Here is a 23,521-nt window from a genome sequence, read left to right as displayed (position 1 = left end):
GAATCTACATGTATGAAACATCACCGTCTCAAGAGCATCAGTGCCCTCTAGTGAAGAAAAAAAGAACACATTTCCTACCATGAGATAGAAACGATCATATCTCCGGTTTTCTGTAGTCTATCGTTGTTAAATAAAAACTGGAAGAGCGCTTAAAATCCGCGCTTTCAAGTCATGTATACGTCAATGCTCTATGTCAAATAGTTTTTTTTAATGTTACTTTAAAGACCGGTCAGTGTAATCGTAGGACTTGCAAGCTTGTGTGTGGTCATGTGACTGTATTTTTTACGTCTGATTGGCATAGTGGAGTCTTGTGATTATTGTTATGACTTCTTATTGGTGAAACTAAAAAGGTATGTCATGGTAAAAATACTCTTAGAAGTACAAGTTACGAGTTACTCAAGTAAATCCAGTAAATATAATGCATTACTTTCCAACTCTGGGAGGGAATAATATATTTACTGCATTTGGACGGTTTGGGTGTATAATGGTCTATCCAAAGTTCAATGACTCTCCTATAAACAAATCAAAGTTATGTGCTGTTTTTAATGAGTAGAGACAGATGGAGTAAAGAAAAAAAAAACACAGGGAGTTTGTAGGTAGGCATCACAAATTGAATTATTTAAATGTACTCACTTGAATCTTGGCAGCCGAGGCAACTAAATGAGGCACAAAAGGCCAAATAAGTCTCCTCTGTTTATTTCAGTCAAGTTATTTGATATGCAGTAACAGTCTATGAGGTGACGGAAAAACAAATTCAATGAAAAATGTCAGCTATTCAAAAGTTGACGAATAAGGCCTTGAACCCTTTTTATTGAGCAAGTGATTATTTTTGGTCACAGTAGGCTATACAGTGCTGGCCAAAAGTATTGGCACACCTGCAATTCAGTCAGAGAATGCTCAATTTCTCCCACAAAAATTTGGTATTAACTAAAGATGTCCTGATCGAACGGGTCCGATCACGTCATGTTCAAAGTATCAGAATCGGCAAAAAAATATCGGACATGCCTTTTTTAAAAAATATATATATACAGTATATATATTTTTTAATTAAATCGTTTTCTAATTGTATTTAACGGTTCAGACAAAATGTCTTACACTCATCCAGAGTCTTTAGTTTTGGCTTAAAAAAGGGCTGTCAAATTTATCGCGTAAACGGCGGTAATAACATTAAAGTATTTAACGCAATTAACGCATGCGCTGCACTACCCACTCACGCATTGTCGCGTTCTATCTATCTATCAAAATACTGCGGCATTTATTTCAGTAAAGGACAATAAAAGTAGATGAGGTAAACTTACCAGGGTTTGTTGCTCCGATCCAGACCACTGTCTCTTGGTAGCAGTTGCTGCAGTTGCAGCCTCAAACTCTTTGTGTTCGTTCACGTTTCCTCTTTAAATGTTTTATCAGGTTCGAGGTATTGAAACTGGCCGATTTAACTCCACATCTCGAAACTTTCAGGCCGCAAATCTTGCATGCAGCCATTATACTTAACAGAGTTTCTATGCTGAAATATTCCCAGACCGCCGACATTTCTTCTCCTATTTTGTTTTTCCTACATATGAAAAAGCTGCCTCGGCATTGGTTAAGAGCGACTACTGGCCCGCTCTGATCACGTGTCATCACGCAACAGAGCGTAGTGAGCGTCAGGAGGAAAAAAATGTTGCGGTCAAATGTTATACTAGACTGATAAATGGTATCGGCACCCTGTTAGTTGACACTTGCCGATACCGATACCACCATTTCGGGCCGGATTGGCCCCATCTGCCAATACTAGTATCAGTATCGGTGCATCTTTACTCTGATTGGCTTACCCTAACATCTTGCCGTATGTTAGCCAATCAAAACCTCTTCTGGGACGTGCTGTGGTCGTGTTATAGTGAGAAGAGCCATGTATCAACTCATTAGCTGCCATTGACAGCCATAGACGTTTAATCCATTTTGACTGGGAGCCCCTCAGTCAAATTGGACTGGACGTCTATCCCTGTCAATAGTAGGGAAACATGATGATTAAATGCCAGCCTTCCTGATGGAAATTGATTTGTCTGTAAGAGAGCAAGCAAATGTCTTTCCTTCTCAAAACTGATTTTTAGGCTGACTGTTCTCATTATTTTTACCAACTGTTCAGAAGTCTGGGCTTTTAAGACCGATGCATTTTGTCCATATCTGATATGAAACGACCTCCCATTTCAGATTTTTGTGCTTCTCTGACTGTTCACACTAGAGAAAAGACATTTAGTTTCAATCTGGATGTGCTCTGAATCTGCTCCGGTCGAAGGGTTAACATGTCAGGCTATCAACAGCCGCAGTGGGAGGCCTTCTTCAGTCGACGTCTCCTGCCGATCAGGACTTAAGTGTGACGTTGCATGTGAAAGAGAGGTAGACAGTACATTTGTGTGTCTGAGGTTTTGCCATTTATCGCCGCTACCTAATTAATTCACTGCTAAAAGACATGAAATGACTGTATAATTTCTCATCCACACCTACCACCATTTCACAACGACAACACCACTCTGTTTCCGTCCATCATATCCTCTTACATGTGCCGTGCATGACACGGCATAATTTATTGATGAGGGATGCTGGACAAGCAAGCACATCACATGTAAGAATTCAATAATTTAAGACGCACTAAGAGGGCTGCGTGAGCATTTTTAAGGTGAGATCCATATTTGGAGATTAGCTCGGGTGTAGGAATTCATCCTCGCTCCAAGAAAAATAACCATGACAGGAATACAAAAGTGAGGATGACAAATCTGAGGCAATGTTTGAAATTAAAGCAAGAGTTGTTTAACTCACTGGCTGCCATTGACGGCGATGGACGTCCAATTCACTTCGAGTCGGATGGGCAAATTGAACGCCTCTCCCAGTCAAAATGGATTGGACGTCTCAAAGATGAGGACTCATGGCCACTCCTCCCAGTTTAAACAAATTGGACGTCTGTTGCTGCTATTAAAAATATATATGTAAATTTGCACTGTTACTTGGGTCAATAATAGTGTTGGGAATCATTTGAAATGGAATGATTCCAGTTCCACGTTCCGATTCGGGTTCCGAACGATTCACGATTCTAATTCTTTTAAGACGCAGGGTAAAAAAAAAAATTAAAAAAAATAGGCAGGGTAAGAAAAATTGCAGTTTATATTAATTTCATAACTTATTGAAAAGAGAAATTAGTCTTTTAATCTGCCGTTTAGCCCTGCCTGCCTTTATAGCGCTCTAGCGTCCCCAAATGGAGGATGAGGTCATGAGTTAATCTTGATTTAGAATTTTGCGCATTGAGGGGGAACTATTCAGAAGGAAGAAAATGCGACGAACAGAGCAGCAAAATGTCATTTTTTTCAATCTATCTACTGTAGTTTTATAGGATATTCTTTTTATCCAAGTATTTTTCCCAAATTGCTAAACAAATGGTATGGTCATGACCAGTGTTGTTAATTTTACTTTAAAAAAGTAATTAATTACAGTTACAAATTACTTCTCCCAAAAGGTAATTGCGTTAGTAACTCAGTTACCTGAAATTAAGAGTAATTAGTTACTTGACAAAGTAACTAGTGATAATTTTCATTTTTTTTTTCTCAAAAAAAAAAAAAAAAAAGGTCACACAATGTGAAGTTTAAAGGGTTTTTGGGACAATTGGCCCTAGCCCAATTCTTTACCCTCCACTTAACTAGACACAAGGGTATTGCGATAACTAGATAGTAACCTTTGCTATGTGTGGAAGTCATTTAAAGTTGTGAATCAACCGTTAAAGTTGTTATTAATTGCTACCGCTATTGCATTAGTTCCCTTCTGTCTACTTTCAACATGTGTAAGTTTTAAAACTGTTTCATCATTTAAAGATTTAAGTCAAGATTTTGCCGATTTAGGACCATTTTAGATTAAAAAAAAAAAAAAAAAAAAAGTAGGTTCGCTAGGAAGGATCTCTACAACCGAGCCTTCCTGAAAGGTCTACTGCTTTAAGATGGTAGCTGTTTACTAACGCATGTAGTCCTTAAAACATGTTGCCAATGCAGCCGTGTCTATCATTTGCATCTAGTTCTATAATATGTGATATCTACCATATCATGTGGGCGTAGTTTGTAGGCTACAGTCAGGTATTATTGGAGCAACCTAGCATCGCGTTTTCAACGGCATCTTCCCCACTCCTGCTCTGCTCTCTCGTCTCCATGAGTCAGTCTCTCTCAGACTTTTTTTATTCAACCAATTTAGTAACGCATAGTAACGCACGCCTTTCACGCCTCAGTAACGGTAACGGCGTTGCCAAGATGAGAAAAGTAATTAATTAGATTACTCACTACTAAAAAAAAATAACGCGGCTAGTAACGCCATTATATTGTAACGCCGTTATTAACAACACTGGTGATGACAAATAAGTCTTGTGCTAAATGGAAAATGAAATATTAAAAATGCATTTTTCAGTAGGGTTTGGCAAAATTCCTCCATAATGGTCAAAAATGTTGACTTCTTGGCATCTCCCGAATTATATTTTATGCCAAAGGAGTTAGTCGGCTTTTGTCGTGGCGTGACAGCTAGCTGACATGCAAACCTGAACTGAACGACGTCTCAAAGTCTTATTTTCGCTGTTCGAAGCGAAAAATCACAAAAAACGACACTGGATTATGTCACACGGCGGCGGGGTTGTCGATTGTATTCCCCGATCGGCAACCCAACCTGCAGCGAGCAAGTTACGGTTCGTGGTTCCCCTGCTGCCGGCAGGAGAGCTCGTTTGCTGGGGAAGCAGCCGGAGGATGACCGTCGGACAAACCGACCGACGTCGGAGGAGCGCGTAGATGCCACATAGTCAACACGAATATGGCATAAATAAATGCTTAAAAACAAAGCAAAGACGTAAACAGTGAGAGAGCGGCGTGCAGTGATTGTGTGCATCTAACAAGGCAGGATGTGTCTGAGAAGTTTTCTACATGATCAAATGTTGGTAAATATTCCTTTATTTAAAGAAAATTTGTAGTGTTTACTTTGTAATCGCTGTATTCGTGGCCATTTTTAACACAAAGTTGCCATTTCTGCTGGGTTGGAAAATTTGACAGAACAACAGGCACACACGAAGGCAAAAAGCTGAGTATAGCGCTCTCCTGGCGGGTGGGGGTGTGTGCGACAAAGCCGCCTGTCGTCGGCCGATTGACATTCTCGGTTGACAAGGAGCATTAAAACGAGTGCCATGATCGCAGTATTTAACATAATAGAAAAACTTGATGTTTACACGTTTCCTCGTAAGTCCAATGGTCCCAAAGTTATCGTACACCTTTTTTTGGCCGATCTCGGGGTGAAATGGAACTTTTTGAAACCCAAAAAGGCTCACGCCTCTCCCTGGTGCAGCTACAAAACCCTGCAGCCGTTTGGCTAACATACTTTTTGGTGTCATACCCACTTTAAACAATCTTTGCAGAATTGGACATTTTGGCTTCAACATTCTTGAAAAATAAGCACTTTTCAAAATGTTTTTTGATAACTTTCTTCATGATAAATTGGTGGTCAACAAGGTTACATGCAGCTTGTGCATTGTGTCCATCCACAAATAGCAATTCAAATGTGAAAAAAAAAAAAAACTGCTTATTAATGCTTAATAAAACAAATCCCCAATTTTTGAGACTGTTTGGTCATGGTTCTCCATGCTTATAGCTATTTTTTGAAATATGTTCAAGCATTCAAGACTTATATAGGCTTTTAATGGCAAATAATTCCTTGTCAGTCCATCACAATATTGCTTTATGAACTTGGTGTACTACACAGAGAAAAGTGCTGTGCTAATAGCGATATATGCTGAATAGTTAATTTCCCCTGTGCAACATATTTTCATTGCTGCATTGGATATATTAGAATATGAAACAGCAAGTGTAGAACCTCCGAGGCGGCGTGTTACCCTTTAACAAGGGGGGGAAAAAAACCTCATAGTGACCCTTAATAACTGCTGTGAAGAAACCAACTGGGTTTTTGTAAAGTCCCCGCTCGACTGACTGCATCCAGCTGTCAAATAGCGCAGAGGTTTCCACACAAAGCAAATAGAAAAAAATCCACATCCACAAGGGGCACCGTGGATTTCTTTTAACGATGAAAACTGTCACACGGCTTCAGAAAGGAGGCTAAAGCAGTTGAGTCCAGAACAATGAACGTGCAAGCGTGTCGTCAGACACTACAGGGTACTGAAGAGTACCCCTGTGCATTTGGGATGACTTGACTGTATTGCCTGGCTTGTGTAGAACCAGCAGGGGTGTCCTGTGTGTGCGGAGCATGTAATGAGTGCTGACACATTGAGAGGACACCAGTCTATGTGTCTGTTTACTTCAAAATCCTTGTTACGGTCCATTCGTTCCACCACAAGAGTGGAAAAATATTTTCCGAAATCATGGCAAATTATTTGAAAGGGTTTTCTCCTATAGATAAGAAGTAGATGTACGAAAACGATACAGTAAAGAGGCTTAAAAAGCTTGCGTCGTGGTAGCTTTGAGGAATTAAAATTGTGTATTTGTGACATCACAGCATAGGCGAGAAGAGTTTCGGCTTGTATTGATTTAAAAATAAACAGTCGTTTAGCGGAAACGATTACGTGAAATTAATTTGTACAATTTCGTCGAGGATCGCTAGGTCATTTTTGTAGACTCCTGGGATGGTTCCATGTTTTCGTCATCATTACCTGGTCTTTCCTTTGGAAAGATCAGGTATATGTTATTGTTTTTTTTTTTTAAATGGGAATCCTTCGGCGCTCTGCGCAGCCCGAATCGCTTGACCGATCGGCACCGTTCAAGTATGGACGCGTCCAGAATTTTTGCGCGACACAGGCTTTTAATCAAACGGCCCTGAAAAATCTTCCGTTTGCCCGTAAACGGCAATTTTCCGAAAAAAAAAGCAATTTTCAAAATGTATCTAGTCCTACAATATTTTACCAAATTACATAATTTAGGTATCAAAAATTCCAGGACGGTGAGGGGCATAAAATTTGTATACAGAATTTCGAAAAAATTTACGGTTCCCCAGAAATTTGACAAAAACTTGCCCATTCATTTTTAATGAGAAAAAAAAAGTTTCAAAATGTATCTAGTCCTACAATTTTTCACCAAATCACACAATTTGGGCATCAAAAATCCCAGGACGGTGAGGGGAATAAAATTTATTAACACAGGCTTTTAATCAAACGGCCCCGAAAATTTTTCCGTTTGCCCGTAAACGGCAATTTTCCGAAAAAAAAAAAAGCAATTTTCTAAATGTATCTAGTCCTACAATATTTTACCAAATTACATAATTTAGGTATCAAAAATTCCAGGACGGTGAGGGGCATAAAATTTGTATACAGAATTTCGAAAAAATTTATGGTTCCCCAGAAATTTGACAAAAACTTGCCCATTCATTTTTAATGAGAAAAAAAAAGTTTCAAAATGTATCTAGTCCTACAATTTTTCACCAAATCACACAATTTGGGCATCAAAAATTCCAGGACGGTGAGGGGAATAAAATTTATTAACACAGGCTTTTAATCAAACGGCCCCGAAAATTTTTCCGTTTGCCCGTAAACGGCAATTTTCCGAAAAAAAAAAGCAATTTTCAAAATGTATCTAGTCCTACAATATTTTACCGAATTACATAATTTAGGTATCAAAAATTCCGGGATGGTGAGGGGCATAAAATTTGTATACAGAATTTCGAAAAAATATACGCTTCCCCAGAAATTTGCCAAAAACCTGTCCATTCATTTTTAAGGGGAAAAAAAGTTTCAAAAATGTTTCTTGTCCGTCAATTTTTGACGAAAACACACAAGATGGGCATAAAAAATTCCGGGATGGCGAGGGGTATAAAAATGACAGGGGAAAATTTTTTGATAAAATGTACGGTTTCCCGGCAATTTGTGAAAAACTTGCCCATTCATTTTTAATGGGAAACAAAGAAAAGTTTCAAAATGTATCTAGTTTGTGTTTAATATTTCGCACTGTGGTTATCAAAAGTCGTATACAGATTTTTAAACCTGTCCTGTTCAGCTGTTTGACACGGAGAACGAAAGTCTAAGTGCCTGGATGGTCTGAACAGTTTCAATGTTTCACATTGAGAGTCTGACAAACTTCCATTGTGATCATTCAACATAACTTGTTAATATGACAAAGCAGCGAACAGGAAGGGGTTGTGGGGTAACAGAAGAAAATAAACACAAGAGAAGAAAGAAAAGAGACAAAAACTACAACAAGAAATACATTGAACGTCTACACTAACTACTAATATGTTGGTGCTATCGTCAGCTAGATGTATTTCCGGTTGACACCATGTGGGGGGCCTGTTGACCAGGGAAAGAGGCGGACGGGGGTGGGGGAGTCTATAAGCTAAGTGAATGAAAGGGGTAGAGTGTACACAAACCAGCTCTGTGATCTAGAACCCAGTAATTGTGTGAATCCCTTGTGTGTGTAAGCCCGTTGGCGACCGACCCTACGCTGCCCCATCGCCAATCTGGGACCCCCACCCGAACGCGCCCTATCACATCAATCGTATACCGTTTTCAAACCGATAACGATAAGTGCGGTTGTGGACTTAACCCTTTCTTGCCAAATGTATCACATTTGATACACTTAGAATTTCATGATTTTGAGACTAATTCAGAATTTTGAAATATCGTTCCTCAAAAAAGATCATGAATCTGCAGGTTCCATGAGAAAAAAAAAAAAAACTGGATTTAGCAAGGGTTGTACATATTAGAGCTCTTATTACACATACACATTTTTTTTTTCTTTTTTACAAATTTGAAAAAGAGGTTTCATTAACACCTTATTTTTCAAATTTTGTGATTCTCTGACAATTGCAGGTGTTAAGGGGTTAAAGGAACACTATGTAACTTTTCAGTTTTGGTAGATTTTGGCGACAAAGGTATACCGCGGTATGCTAACGTCACGGTTACAAAACCGCAAAAATTTTCCGTCATACCTCCCGAAGGTATTAGCTATTTTTTATGTACCGTAAATGCAACAGAGAAATCCCTCGATTGCACCTGCAAGGCTCAGTCCTCCTCCACTGGTTGTTGCTCAGTGTCAGTGAGGCAGCTGTGCTACACGATGGCTGGAGGAGGTGAAATTCCTAAACTTTTTCTTTAGATATGAATATAGAACGGTCTAGATTCTTGGTTAAAAGCAAAAAAATCAGGCAGTTATCATTCATTTTACGTAAATATTTCGAGCTAAAGTTAAAGCTACAGCTGATTTTTATCCATGCATTTTTTTCAAAACGTTTCAAAAAATTATCTTGAATCCTTGACCAAATCATTCTTGAGACACTCCTGCCTGTTATATGCAGTAAAACATTTGTCCTTTTTCCACCTAAATCTGGCGTTTGAACGCAGCGTATGTTTGAGTTTATAGAGTTTATGAAGCCAAACGCTCTGCCTGGGTCCGCCCCCAACGGGAAGGCGTGGTGCAATATTTGTGGAAGCTGTCTTGTCAACTGATGGTAAAGTCTATGGTATACCTTGAAACCGGTAATCTGCACAGGTCTATTGACAACACTATAATTTGTCACATTTTTCGACCCGAGTATCTAAAATATCGGTGTGGTTTTACTGCAAATCGTGTCGCGTATATGCGAATGGATCATCTTGATTGAAAAGAATTCTACCTGATAACCTTATAAGTGCATGCTGCACTAATTATTTGCAAGGACAGCACCATGGATTGTCGTCATAACAACGCACTTACTTCCACAGTGCACGTTTTGTCTCTACAAAGATGTCATCCCTTCTGTAAAAACGGTCTCCACCAATCTCCGGCACCATTTTTCAGACCTTCGCTCCCGTAGCAATTGTATTTAAAATCTTGCGATCCGTGTCAAAATATCTCCCTGTGGCAAGGAGATTACCGTGAAGCGGTATTATTATGGGATGGCTTAAGCAGACACGCTCCTTCCTCACCCTTCATTGAGCATTTATCCTTATTATTACCTTCACGATGGAAAGCCAAAGAAAATGGTTTCATGTCCCGGACTTTTCGCGCGCCTCAAAAAAAATGCCGAGATGACATTTTCATTCTCACTAATCAGCTCCAGGGGTCTTGGGTGTCTAAAATTTAGGGGCCATGTGGATTTAATGGAAGTGGGCTGTCTACATCTGTCCACCGCTGTCCATCGCTACAGGGAACGTCTCTGTTGCAGAAATGGATGGGTGGCTGGAGGCCAAGAAAGCACGTTGAGGTAGACTGGTCCGTTCCGTTATTTTGGACTATGAGGATGTTGCAAAGTGGAATTTGTGCTATTCATTCCTCCTGGCCAAAGCACTTCACTGCTTCTTGAGCACATTTCTTGAAGCGTGACTGAGCAAAAGAGCTGATGAGGCATCGTAATCACCTCCTTAATTCCCCTCCCGCTACCTACTTGCCTGTCCTATTTTAAAACTCTAGCATTTCTAACCTGCACGCTGACACGTATCAGATATAATTACCAAAAAGACAATGAGGGAGGGACGTGAGATTGAGTGAAATTGTTAATGGTATCTTCAGGAAATGGCCTCAGGGAGTGAGCAATGCTTTGTTCTCCCTACAGTCCTGTTGAATAAACCGGTCGCGATTGCTCTAAGACTGCAAGGAAAGCTCAGCGTGCCTCAAAATGTCAGAAAATAAGTGATCAAATATAAACTGTTGTGTGTAAATGTCATTGACTAAATTTACGGGTCAACTTTTGTTCGGAATTAGCATATCACTGGTTACGATGCGACTTGCTTTTCATTTGCGTAGTACAGCGAAACAAGATGAGTTATTGGCTAAAGGCTGGGTTTATCCCACCCATCGGACATCTCTGGGGTCTATTGGAAGTGGGCGGGGCTTGTCTGGCCCAGACGCTCTGCTTCTCCGCAAGACGATTGGATGATCTATCTGCGGCTGAACCCCCTTTTGATTGATTAAGAAATGAGCGAATAAGTGATCCTGTCGTATTAGTTTTTCTCAATTGCTTTAGTACGCATCTCAGATTAGAATTGAAACTCTCAAAACTACTTGTTCAATCCTCACAACATCGTATCACTTGTGCATGTCAAAAAAGCAGTTTTCTCATTTCTTTGAGCAAGTTGCAGATGTTTTTGTGGATCCATGCAAATGATTTTGTACAATTCTCTGCCGTTTCCTACATTATCAGTTGCGGGGGCAGCAGTTTTAGCAGTGAATTTCAGACTTCTTCAACAAGCTCCTCCGGCAGGATCCCAAGGCGTTCCCAGGCCAGCCGAGAGACTGTCTCTCCAGCGTGTCCTGGGTCGTCCCCCGGGCCTTCCGTCGGTGGGACATGCCTGGAACACCGCTCCAGGGAGGCATCTGAACCAGATGACCAAGCCACCTCAACTGGCTCCTCTCAACACGGAGGAGTCGCGGCTCAACACCGAGTGCCTCCCGGATGACATAAGCGAGAGCCCGCTCACCCTGTGGAGTAAACTTATTTCGGCCTTTTGTATCAGAGATCTTGTCCTTTTGAATACGATCCACAGCTCCTGACCATAGGTAAGGGTAAGAACGTAGCTGACTGGTAAATCGAGAGCATCACCTTTCGGATCAGCTCCTTGTTCACTACTACGGACCGGTGCAGAGTCCGCATCTCTCCAGACGCTGCACCGATCCGCCTGTCAAACTCTCGCTCCCTCCTACCTTCACTCGTGAACAAGACCCCAAAATACTTGAACTCCTTCACTTGTGGTAGGCTTTCATCCCCGACCAAGAGAGGGCACGCCACCCTTTTCTGACTGAGGACCATGGTGTCTGATTTGGAGGTGCTTATCTTCATTCCAACCTCTTCACACTTGGCTTCAAACCGTTCCATTGAGAGTTGGAGGTCACAGCTTGATGAAGCCAACGGCACCACATCATCTCCAAAAAGCAGAGATGTAATGCTGAGGCCACCAAACCAGCCCCCTTAACGCTTCGGCTGTGCCTAGAAATTCTGTCCATAAAAGTTCTGAACAGAGTCGAGGACAAAGGGCAGCCTTGGCAGAGTCCAACTCTCACTGGGAACCAATTCGACTTACTACCAGCAATGCGGACCAAACTCTGATACCGGTCTACAGGGAACAAACAGCCCTTACCATGGGTCCCCCCCCCCCCCTCCCCCACAGGACTCCCTGAGGCACACGGTCGAACGCCTTCTCCAAATCTACAAAACACATGTAGACTGGTTGGGCGAACTCCCATGCAACCTTGAGGACCATGCCGAGGGTGTTGAGCTGGTGGTCCGACCCTTAGCTGCAGAAGCTAACTCTTGGGACGTGACATGTTCATTCACACAGAAATTTTATTTTGAGCGATAGACTAAGTATTTTGCACACAAAAAAAAGGCTTTTGCAGGTAATCCATGTTCTTTTGCTACTTGTGCGACATGTTGTGAGGGTTGAACAAGTAGTTTATAGAATTTCAATTCTGATCTGAAAAAGTACCAAAGCAGTTGAGAAAAACTAACATCCGTGGGATGCATTTTTCAATTTTCATTCTGTTAATCTTGAACCGGAGTTGAACCGGAGACTTGTCCCAATCCGATCACGTGATCGTAAATCGGGCCATTTTAAGATGATCGGATTTGGGTGAAAGGATCGGTTGTTTTCTGCTTCATGCTCGTACAGCGCCACAGCCTCTCACCAAACTGTCCGGCTTGCGTTTGGTGCTTAAAGTTAACGATGATTGACAGGTTTGTGGCTTTGATCTTGCCGGAGAAGCTTGATAGCTCTGTGATCAAAGGTGCAAATGTGTCAATCACCGTTAAACTTGCACAAGTGGGCTGTGTCAATTCGTAGTGCTGTTTTCGATAAAGACAAGAATTTTCTGCATTTTTTTACATTAATCCTGTTTAAATATAATTCACATTACCCCCGTGTGCGTTTTTATTTTGACTAAATTCTTGTGATTTTGTCCAAAGTATGGCTTTTCCTTTGAAGTGTATTATTCAGAAGTCATTTCTGAATATTTTTTCCCTTTCAATCACTCAAAATGTTCAGTGGAATCAGACCGATCTACACATAGTTTTTTTTTTTTAATGCCCCCTATTGACATTACTTAACTATGGTGTATATATATGTATGTATATATAAATAAAAGTCTAATTTGAATATTTCATATGACATAGTTCGAGGCCCAAATAAGTTCATAAGTCATAACAACAGAATTTCTTCGCAAGCAAATTCATGTATTGGCCTTTGGCGCCCCCTAGTGGCTTTTGGGTGTTAAGACTCTAAACACGCAAATTTCTCTATTTCCATGTTTTTGACTCGCCAAAGAAGCGACTGCATCACTAATCACGGAAAATGCATTATAACACATCAGGTTTACAGCATATCAAAAATTATGATTTATAATGGGAGTCAATGAGCCAGAACATGGCATTATTACAAGAATTTAGTGCGAATCTCCCCAACCTGTTTGCAATAAGTTAGAAATTGCAGCATGGTGCCATTTTGATCTTTACATGTTTTTACTATCCTGGGGAAATATTAGCTTCCTAGAGTAATTATTACAATGCTTTTTCTTTGACGAAACACAGAAAAAAACTAAGAAAAAAAAGCCAGAATATGGACAAATAACACCGACGGGTCATGAAGGCAGTACGGTGGGACAGTTACATGTTTGGAACTTTTGTTTCGGTATTGGATCAGGCAAAAATATGTGATCTGAACATCCCTAGCGACACTTGCTTTGTTAAAAATGGCTAGTGAAAATTGAGCTACTACTTGTGGTGTGTTTTTTTTTTTTAATCAATTAATTTATTTTTACTTCTGGCACTCTAGTTTCTTTCCCTACCGAGCATCAGGTGGCACTGAGCCCCTCCACCGACACCAAGCACTCACAGGCAGACATACTTTGAGCTTCCCCTCACTGAAAGACCAGCATCCGCCACTGGAATAATGAGACTTCAAATCCTAAACTTCAGCATTTTTCACAAAAACTTATTCAATTATTCAAGTAGCTTTTGTGCTTCATTTGTCCGGTCCAACTTTCTAAATTAGAATACATAAACAATCTTATTTTATGCATTACATTTCTTCCAAAGCCCTCAAAATACTTACGATGCAGAGAGCAAGAGAAAGACACAAAAAGGATACAGGAGTTAAAAATTAATGACTTTTTTTGTGTTCCGCTAAAAGACATTTCAGCTTGTCCTAGTTTTCTGACCTCGGTGGAAAGACCCCAAACCCGCCTTTGTCGTTCGGCAACAACAGACGGCAATTGTGGTCTTTGTGGTAAGCATAAGCACCTGTTGAAATTTCATTGGGATTGACGTATTTTCTCCTTGTGGACATTGAAGGCTTCCTAAGGGAATATGTGGAGTTGCATCATGCTAGTGAAACACTGCACTTGTGGGTATTTGGTGTGTGTTGTTTTGTCTACCGCTTTTTGTTTTTCTCTTCAGCAGCCGGTGCTTAACGCTGCATTAATGAGGTCCCAGTCCACTCGGTCCCTTGAACCAAACATCTATAATATTAGCAGCAGCCTCATAATAGAACAAAAGCACATTTTACCTGCATTTATTTGTAGAATAATGAGAGGCTCTTTTCATACCCAAAAAATACAACAGCTATTTTATGAAAATTTACAGCAGGGCCGAAAACCAAAAGTGGTTTTTGCCGTGTGGCAAAATGTTTTTGCCATGTGGCAAAATGTTTTTGCCATATCGCAAAATGTTTTTCCTATGTGGCATTTTTTTTTTTTTTTTTTTGCCATGTGGCTTTTTTTTTTGTTTTTGCCATGTGGCATTTTTTTTTTTGCCATGTGGCAACATTTTTTTTGCCATATGAGTTTTTGTGGTTTTTTTTGCCACGTGGCAAAAAAAAAATGCCACATGGCAAAAAAAAAAAAAAAAATGCCACATGGCAAAAAAAAAAAAATTCCACATGGCAAAAACATTTTGCCACATGGCATTTTTTTTGCCATGTGGCAAAATTTTTTTGCCATGTGGCATTTTTTTTGCCATATGGCAAAATTTTTTTGCCATGTGGCAATTTTTTTTTTTTTTGCCATGTGGCATTTTTTATTTTTGCCATGTGGCATTTTTTTGCCATGTGGCTAAATGGATTTTGCCATGTGGCCTTTTTTTTGCCATGTGGCAACATTTTTTTGCCATGTGACTTTTTTTTTTTGCCATTTTGCCACATGGCAAAAAAAAAATGCCAAATGGTAAAAACATTTTGCCACATGGCAAAAAAATGCCACATGGCAAAAAAAAAAAACGCCACATGGCAAAATTTTTTGCGACACGGCAAAAAAAATATGCTACATGGCAAAAACATTTTGCCACATGGCAAAAAAAATGCCAAATAGCAAAAAACAAATGCCACATGGCACAAACATTTTGCCACATGACAAATAAAAATGCCACATAGCAAAACATTTTTGCCACATGGCAAATACCACTCTTGGTTCTCGCTGTCTCTCACATTTTACGAAACACTTTTTAGATCCAGGTTTATTGTCGATTATTGTCGATTAGCCATCAGCATGAATGTAAAAGTGGTAAGAAACTTATAAAAACATGATTCCCGTGCTGTTCTGTGAGGCCAAGTATCAGCGGGAAATTGATATGTTAACTTGAGGGCTGTTTAAAAGTCCACCAGGGTTGGTCATTAAACTGTATTGCATCGCTTGAAGCCATTGTTTTTTTTTTGTTGGTACACTTTGACTTTCACGGTAAAATGGTGCATCCTTTTTAAAGTGGAATTTTTCATCGGAGTGTGTATTTGCTGAAGATAGTATAATCCCTTGTCGGAGTTCAGCAGTTCAGTGTCAGTGCAAAATAGCGATGCGGCACCATCACCCTTGGGTGTCACTTCGCGCTCCCCCTGACAGCAGCAAGCAACCGGGGTCTCCCCTGGGATGTTTCAGCTGCTGTCTTTCAGTGAGGGCGTGCTGGAAAATTTGTATTCTAGACTTCCTTCCTTCCATCATTGTAGATGAGGTATGCTGGCTTTTTTTCTGTTTGGGGGCAATTTTTCTCTCCGTTGCTCTTCCTCTCCGAGTCTCCGCTTAGATCTCTATCAGCCATGATTCATCTGATACGCAATCTCACTCCATCTCTGCTCTGCTCGACTGCATCTTTTCCACCACTACTATTCCCTTTACCCACTCTTAATCTTCCGTTTTTTCATGTATTCCTGTAGGGGGCGCCTGGGTAATTAGTAGAGGTGGGAATCTTTGGGCACCTAACGATTCGATTACGATTCAGAGGCTCCGATTCGATTACAAATCAATTATTGATGCACCACAAACCCCCTTTTTTTTAAAAATTTTTTGTACACTAGTTCCAAAATTGTTCAAAAATCCTCTCAGGCTAAACCAAACTACTATTTCAGTTTCAAGTTAACTGTTAAAAACAGTAAATAAAATACTCAAGTCCCCATTTTGTATCGGCAGCTTTAAACTACATTCAATTAATTTAATGTTGTGAATCAACTGTTAAAGTTGTTAAAATTGCTCCCGTTATTCCATAATTTCCCTTCTGTCTACTTTCGACATGTGAAAGTTTTAAAACTGTTTCATCATTTAAAGATAGATTCAAGTCAAGATTTTGCCGATTTAGTTTTTTTTTTAGATAAAAAGTATTTAGGTTCGCCACAACAGAGCCTTCTAGAGAAAACTACTGCTTTAAGATGGCGTCTATTTACTAGCGCGGGAAAGTCTGTCATTTCGCATCTAGTTTATGGTATATGATCTAACGCAGCCGCCGTCTGTCATTTCACATCTAGTTCTAGATATATGTGATATCTACCATAGCCGTATGTTGCCGTATGTTTGTAGCAACTACCAACTGTGCGCTGTTTGTAGCAGCTGACGGCCGCAGTCAGGTATTGTCTTTTTTTTTTTTTTTTTTTTATCTAGCGGCATGAGTTGAACATGATATTTACCCTCGGTCCGTTCCTCATTGCGTCCTGAAGACCGCGCTGACTGTGTTTTATTTCCGCTTTACCTGGTATAATTCAATAATCGGAATTTGGATGTTTGTGCCTCTAGTAATTAGCGCCTTTTTTTCCTGTTTTACCCAATTAATAGTTATAAAATTGCTTGGATTTGCTTCAATTTGTATGGTAATGGTGCAATGCATTTTTTCTAGCGTAACGTCATCAATGGCAGCTAATGAGTTCTAACTACTAGGGATGTCCCGATCCGATATTCTGTATCAGTGTTGGACCCCGTACGGCCATTTTTGGAGTATCAGATTTGGTCACAAGATCTGGTCAGTTACAGTAGTAGCCACTTACTGCCCATAGTTAGCTGGGATTGGCTCAGCGCCCTCGCGAGGATAAGCGGCTCGGAAAATAAATAAATGAATGAATGAATGGTTTCACACACGCATTAGACTACTGCAATTACCTGGAACAAGGCATAAATGAGAAACTGGTTTCCATTATAAATTCCATTAAAACTTTTTCACTGATTTACAAAATTCCATCTAATACGCCATTCCTTCATTTCCTCAAATCGAAACGCAAAACCTCAATTTGAACTATTCAAGAACATAGGATGTACTTTAAAATTGAAGATAATATAAACATAGACTTTTTTTTTATTTTTTCAAATAATAAAGATATAAGTAACACACATTAACAAAAAATATGCCGAACATCGTTCCGGCCCGAAATCTCATGATAGAAACTAAGCATTGTTTTATATTCTTGAGGGAAAACACATTTTTGCTTTATTTTTACTGTTCTAAAAACAGTAGGTACCAGTAACAGTAGGTACTACTACTAATATACACTTATTAACAAGTTTTACAATTTTTCATACATAATATTACTTCAAATACCAGGTTTTTGTGAAGCCAATCAAAACAAATGATTAAATCTACATTTTCTTCTGTTAATATGACCTATCCCCTTTACAAAACAATTAGAGAATATTCTGGAAGTCTCGCGAAGTGCTTTGAACCTCATTTGTAGCTTATTTGTTGCTAAAAAAAACCCTCCGCTCTCAACTTGTTATCGATACCTTGGAGAGCGTCACCCACTCCAGTGTGCGGCGCTCTCCAAGGTACCAACCTTCTTTCCAACAGTTCAGCAGATTAAAGCAACGCTAGTTAACTTTTCAACCTTTATAAAATATTTTCATTACATTTCTGATGATATGTCGGCCAACAACTAGTTGAATGACACCTGTTTTATATCTTGAAGGGTTCTGTATCGCTTTCAATATTTGACTTGGAGGAGTGTGGCAGAAACAAAAAAGCTGCAATTTTGCCGACTGCTTTATGGCATACGTCTCTTTTCCACATTCTGGAAAGATGGCAGAGCAACAAAAGAGACAAAAAAGTTTTGTCTGGGGAGACTGAAAAAAAGGGAGGTTACTAGGATAAAAGGGCACTCAAGAATATACATTGGCCTTGCTTTCACTCGTTGGTGTGACCCCAACCGAACTCGTCAGCGCTGACGAGTTATTTGGTACAAAATCAAACGTTCTTGTCAACATCGTCATATGCTAATGTTTAGCCACAACTGGATTCATTCCTTCATTACTATTCATCCTTACCACAGCTGCTGGCAACAGAAATGTCATTTAATCCATTTGCAGGCGACAGGGAGATCAGGATTTTACGACACTGTGCGCTGGTTCTCATGGGAAATGCAGTCTTCGGAAGTTCAGAATTTTTTACATTTGGCTTAATCTTCGACTAACCGTGGTTAAATGTGTCAGTGGAGTTGTTTTCAACAAATTCCGTAGTTTGTTAGTTATTTATCAATTTTAGAGCTCCTGGGTGTTAGGGTTGCGTGAGCAAGAGGGGATCCCAGAGCAGACACACAGGGGGTGAGAGGAGTAAGCGTTTATTGGCGATCATGAGAATGTGGCTGGAGTGGATGACTTGGCTCGTGGTAGATGAGCTGGCGTAAGACGAGGAGGCTCGGAAGGAAGGCAGGCGTGGAATCCGACGAGGGGCGCGCAGAAAACAGGACCTGGGACGAGAGCAAGGAAGTCATAAGCCAGTGAGCAAGGATATCATATAGGAATGCGAGATACAACTGACGTGGGAAACAGACGAGTTGATCGGGCGATGTGGCGGTGCGTCCGCTGGGCTTTTAAAGCAGGCTGATGGTAATTGCCCACAGCTGTGGCCGCTCCACCCATCTGACATCAGACCTGTAATCAGGCAAAATCCCCTCACCTGAGGCAGGGCTCAGGAAGGAGGCCCTAACACTGGGTGGCTAAGCTAGCGCGGGTCAATGGTTCCTTCCTAGCATGCCAATAAAAAAATATTAACAGACTTAACATAGTCAAATAAATTCAAAATGCAGATCTTTGTTCAAAATACCCATGCAGCCAAAACAATGTTACATCAAACTGCCGTAATTTATTTATTTCTGTGGGACAATTTTTTTTAGATGCGTAATGCACCCACAATAGAGAAACTAGATTTCCCACCTTCCTCGAATGCAGCATCAGTCTACAGAGTCTTGACTGAGGAACGACAACGTAGTGAAAAATGTGCATTTAGAGGCTGTAGAAACAGACAGAAGAAATGGGCGAATGAGAGTTTCCACAAATTCCCTATAAAGAACGAGGAAAAATACAAACTTTGGATACTTGCTGCTGGCTATGACATAAGCACACCGGTGGGTGGAAAAATTATCACTCCACTCTGCAGCCTGTCGAGGCACTGGATTACAAATGTTGCTGTTCATACTACAAATATTGACATGCAGTGATAAGTATCCTGAAAACATAGCCAACACTATTGATTGCATGGGTCATCGGAGATTTTCGTTGTGCTTATGTTGGTTTCTATTGGCATGCTAGGACGGCCTCATTGACTCCTGCTAGCTTAGCCACTCCAGAGCCCTGAAACAAATGAATAGCTAACTAACTGCACAGAATTTGTTGAAATCGACTCCCTCGGCTAATTTAACCTCCATTAACTCGAAGATTAAGTCTAGGTTATGTACTTCCTTAATCTAAGTACATGTCAGGCCAAGACTTGAATGGAACAACACTTCTTTATTCAGCATCACAAAGATTCCTTTTTATACTGTAATAACACACCTACAGGAAGTGCACACTATGGCAACAGCAGTGTGACATAAATATGTTACATCTCCTCCCCCCTTACACAACATGTCCCAGAAATAAACACAAAAGAATCTCCTACTTTTCCCTTCTTACTTATTACTTATAAATCCAATATAGCAGGCAGTCACCTGTCACGTGCAGGATAACAATGTTCTACAGTCCACTTGTGGAAACTGGTTCCAATACCGGTTCAGATTCCATTTCTGCATGGTTTGAATTAGACACAATTACAGCAGAATTGTTTGGTTTTGACACATCCGGTAAGACAGACTTTTCGGGAAAAATTACACTGCAATAATCCCAATCACTACACAATTCTGGAGTAGTGCTGGTGTTCCCAACGATTGATCTACATGCCGATGCCAAACACCCTCAACTGTCTGAACTGTGTGGGGCACAGGCCAAGTTTGAGCAATGATGGTGGCAGAGGACCACTTTTCCTTACTCTGATAACTCCGGGTCATAACAGAGTCACCAGGTCCAATAACTCTGTTCTTGGAATGCAGATCTCTGTACTTGACTTGTTTCTGTTGATCCATTTAAGCAACGTCTTTCAGGGTTTGTGGTTTCAGCAGGTCCAGGCCAGTACGTAGCTCTCGAGAAAACATTAGGCTTGCTGGAGATACCTTGATAGTTGCATGCATAGATGTTCAGTATTTAAGGAGAAATTCGTGTAGTCTCTGATGCAGCGTACTTTGCCCTTGTAATGCTTTGAGAGCATGTTTGAGGGTCTGAACAAACCTCTCTGACAAGCCGTTGGTTACCGGGTGATAGGGAGCCGACTTGATGTTTTGAACCCCATTGGCTTGAAGGAATTCAACCCTTTCTTTTGACACAAATTGGGGCCCATTATCTGACACGAGTTGTGCAGGGGCTCCAAAACGGCTAAACATCTCTCCTAACTTCTCGATTGTCTTTTCCAATGTGGTTGATTTCATGATAGCTACCTCTGGCCATTTACTATGGGCATCGATAGCAACCAGCAACATTCGATTTTCGAAAGGGCCCGCAAAGTCAGTATGAACGCGGTGCCAAGGGTTATATGACACGAGTTGCGCAGGGGCTCCAAAAGGCTAAACATCTCTCCTAACTTCTCGATTGTCTTTTCCGATGCGGTTGATTTCATGATAGCTGCCTCTAGCCACTTACTATGGGCATCGATAGCAACTAGCAACATTCGATTTTTGAAAGGGCCTGCAAAGTCAATATGAATGCGTTGCCAAAGGGTCTTGAGGAAAATCCCAAGGATGAAGTGGAGCTGCAGGTGGATTGTTGCGCATCTTCTGGCAATATGAAAATTTTTTTCCAGTTTTGTCCATCTGTGTCGCTAAAATCAGCAAAAAATGAAAAGTTAGCTCGTGTTGGTTCAACACCAACTTTTCCGAATCTTAATTAGCGTCTTCAATTGGTGTGTACAAGTAGTCCTAAATGTATTCGCACATGAATAACAAATTTGAAGATGAATATCATGATTTGTTCCTCTATATAAAGTATGCATTTTCTTAGTTACTTTTAGCTACATACGATATTATACAATAATGGCCTCAACTTTGAATTCATGATTCCGATTGGATACAATTTGTTGCCGTACCTAATGTTTCGCCTTATGTGTGTGTGCGTAAATGAAAGGGTGCCTCCCATCTTCCTATTTCGTTGCAATTTGTTTCACTCCATCCCAAGCCTCTCTCTCTTCTCCCTCTCTCCTTCTCGTTCTCACACCACTGTAGACACACACGCACTCGCGTAAGCACGCAGCGCGCCGCCTGACAGCCATCGCCTGTTTTTTCAAAAGCTGGGAGTGTGTTCACCTTGCAATTCCACCCCCCTCCTTCTACCTTTCGCTCTCTTTCCTGCCCCGCTCTGTGCGGAGGAGCCTCCTGCAATTCAGCCGTCGAGGGGGGGAAGATCTGACCGGAGGAGCTGGAGAAAAAAATAGGAGACGGCGAAGTGCGCAGACAGGGAAAGGAAAAGGAAGCTCTCACCGCTGCAGCTTTTGATTCGATTAGCATGAATTTCACAGCAAATGCAGCAGTTGCGGCAGTCTAACTGGGAGCTCCGGTGAGACAAACACCAGCCTCGACTTGTCTGGGGAGCTGGAGCAGCGGGAAAGCAAAAAAACGGCACTGGAATTATTCTCTCAGCAAGTCGAAGAACAGCGCCTCGGGATTGTTGCGACTTATCTGGTGACGATGTTTGAATGGCGTTCTTTTCTTGGTGCCTCCGTTATCAGTATTGATTGATTTGATTGAAAGGGACAACACTCGGACGTATCAAACCTTTTTGTTTTTTTCAATTGGCGCTCTGATCCTCAAACCCTTGAGCTTCTTCTGGGATTCTAAAACCGGCATCTGGATTCTCTGTATTTTCGACATCCTTCCACTTTGCCGTCTTGTGTCGTCATTCAGCGTTAGATTCATTCAGCTGCAGACAAAAGTTCCGAAGGGATGAAAGGAGTGTTTCTCCTCATTATGTAGGATTGACTTCTGGGAAGGAGATCCAGAAAATCCCGTGAGGAAACAGCGTTTCAATTAACTTGATTGTGGATAGATAATAAAAAATGGATGAGAAAAATGTCGGATTTCATTTAATTTAGAAAGGACATTTGTTGGATACAACGTTTGGATATCCATACAAGACTGTCTGGGGATTTGGAGAGTCAGGAAATGTTTTTTCCTTTCAAGGGTTTTTTAAACAAGGATCTTGTCAATTTCAGTATTTTGTTTTATTTTCCACTCCTTGCTTGGGCTGAAAAGCAGGAGATGTCGACTCCTGGATTCCTTTGAGATGTTCAGTCCTTGTATGTGTCGTTTACAAGGGAGGGGCATCCTCTTCCTCTCGGGCCCCACCCCCATGGAACGGGAGATGGAAGTGGAGGTGGACGGCGGGATCTCGGTCGTGCCCAGGCCCGGGGCGGCTTCGCAGCCCGCAGCCTGGGCCAGTCCGGCCTTCCTGCTCAGGCTGGTGCTCTCGCTCGCCCTGCTGGTGTTCCCGTGCCCGGCCGTGGCGGCCAGAGTCTCCTCCTCCCTCAGCACTACCCACCACGTCCACCACTTCCACAACAAGCACGGCACTGTGCCCATTGCCATCAACCGGATGCCCTTTCTGACTCGTGGGGGCCACGGTAAGACCGTCCCTTTAGTTTTTTTGCCCACAACTTGAGCAATAACTTTCAGTGAGACTGCAAAGCCCATGTGGACATTGTGGATTTAGCGGGTCAGAGGGAGTCAATTGCCTTCAAAGGGGTTGATGTATGGTGGCAATGAGTTCTGAATTGAGTACATAAGACCAGGCAATTGCTTCATCCATCTATTGATCTGCTTTTTTTCTGCAAAGGCTGAAGGGAGGCTGACCTCACTGGCCCAGCTTCAGATTGGTTTCTCATTTTGTTTGGTGAACCGAACAGTTCAGCAGCCATATATAGTCAAAGTATAATGACTGTGGTCAGTTTCATCATTAAAGAATGTAGTAAAACTGCATTAAAAGAATGTCAATAGGGGAATTATTGTACATGGTATTACCTGGAA

The 23,521-nt window shown here is 41.1% G+C and overlaps 1 protein-coding gene across 5 annotated transcripts in view; it reads left to right on the top strand.

Annotated features, from left to right (window-relative positions):
- Window positions 1–23,521, top strand: part of LOC130928636 (neurexin-2-like) — a 774,303-nt gene that overhangs the window by 554,597 nt on the left and 196,185 nt on the right. The window contains exon 1 of one of the 5 annotated variants that reach the window (XM_057855360.1): window positions 15,215–23,118. The exons of 3 other annotated variants lie outside the window; for them this stretch is intronic. In XM_057855360.1, the coding sequence (XP_057711343.1) occupies window positions 22,782–23,118 (337 nt within the window). In that variant the 5' untranslated portion in view covers window positions 15,215–22,781. Of the gene's footprint in view, window positions 1–15,214; window positions 23,119–23,521 lie in introns of those variants that run through there. One more of the 5 variants, XM_057855359.1, reaches the window with a different exon arrangement.

This window comes from Corythoichthys intestinalis, chromosome 13 (assembly GCF_030265065.1).
Source record: "Corythoichthys intestinalis isolate RoL2023-P3 chromosome 13, ASM3026506v1, whole genome shotgun sequence".
In the NCBI taxonomy this organism is placed as follows: domain Eukaryota; kingdom Metazoa; phylum Chordata; class Actinopteri; order Syngnathiformes; family Syngnathidae; genus Corythoichthys; species Corythoichthys intestinalis.
Note: the sequence above shows the minus strand (reverse complement) of the source record. Positions and strands in the feature narration are given on the sequence as shown.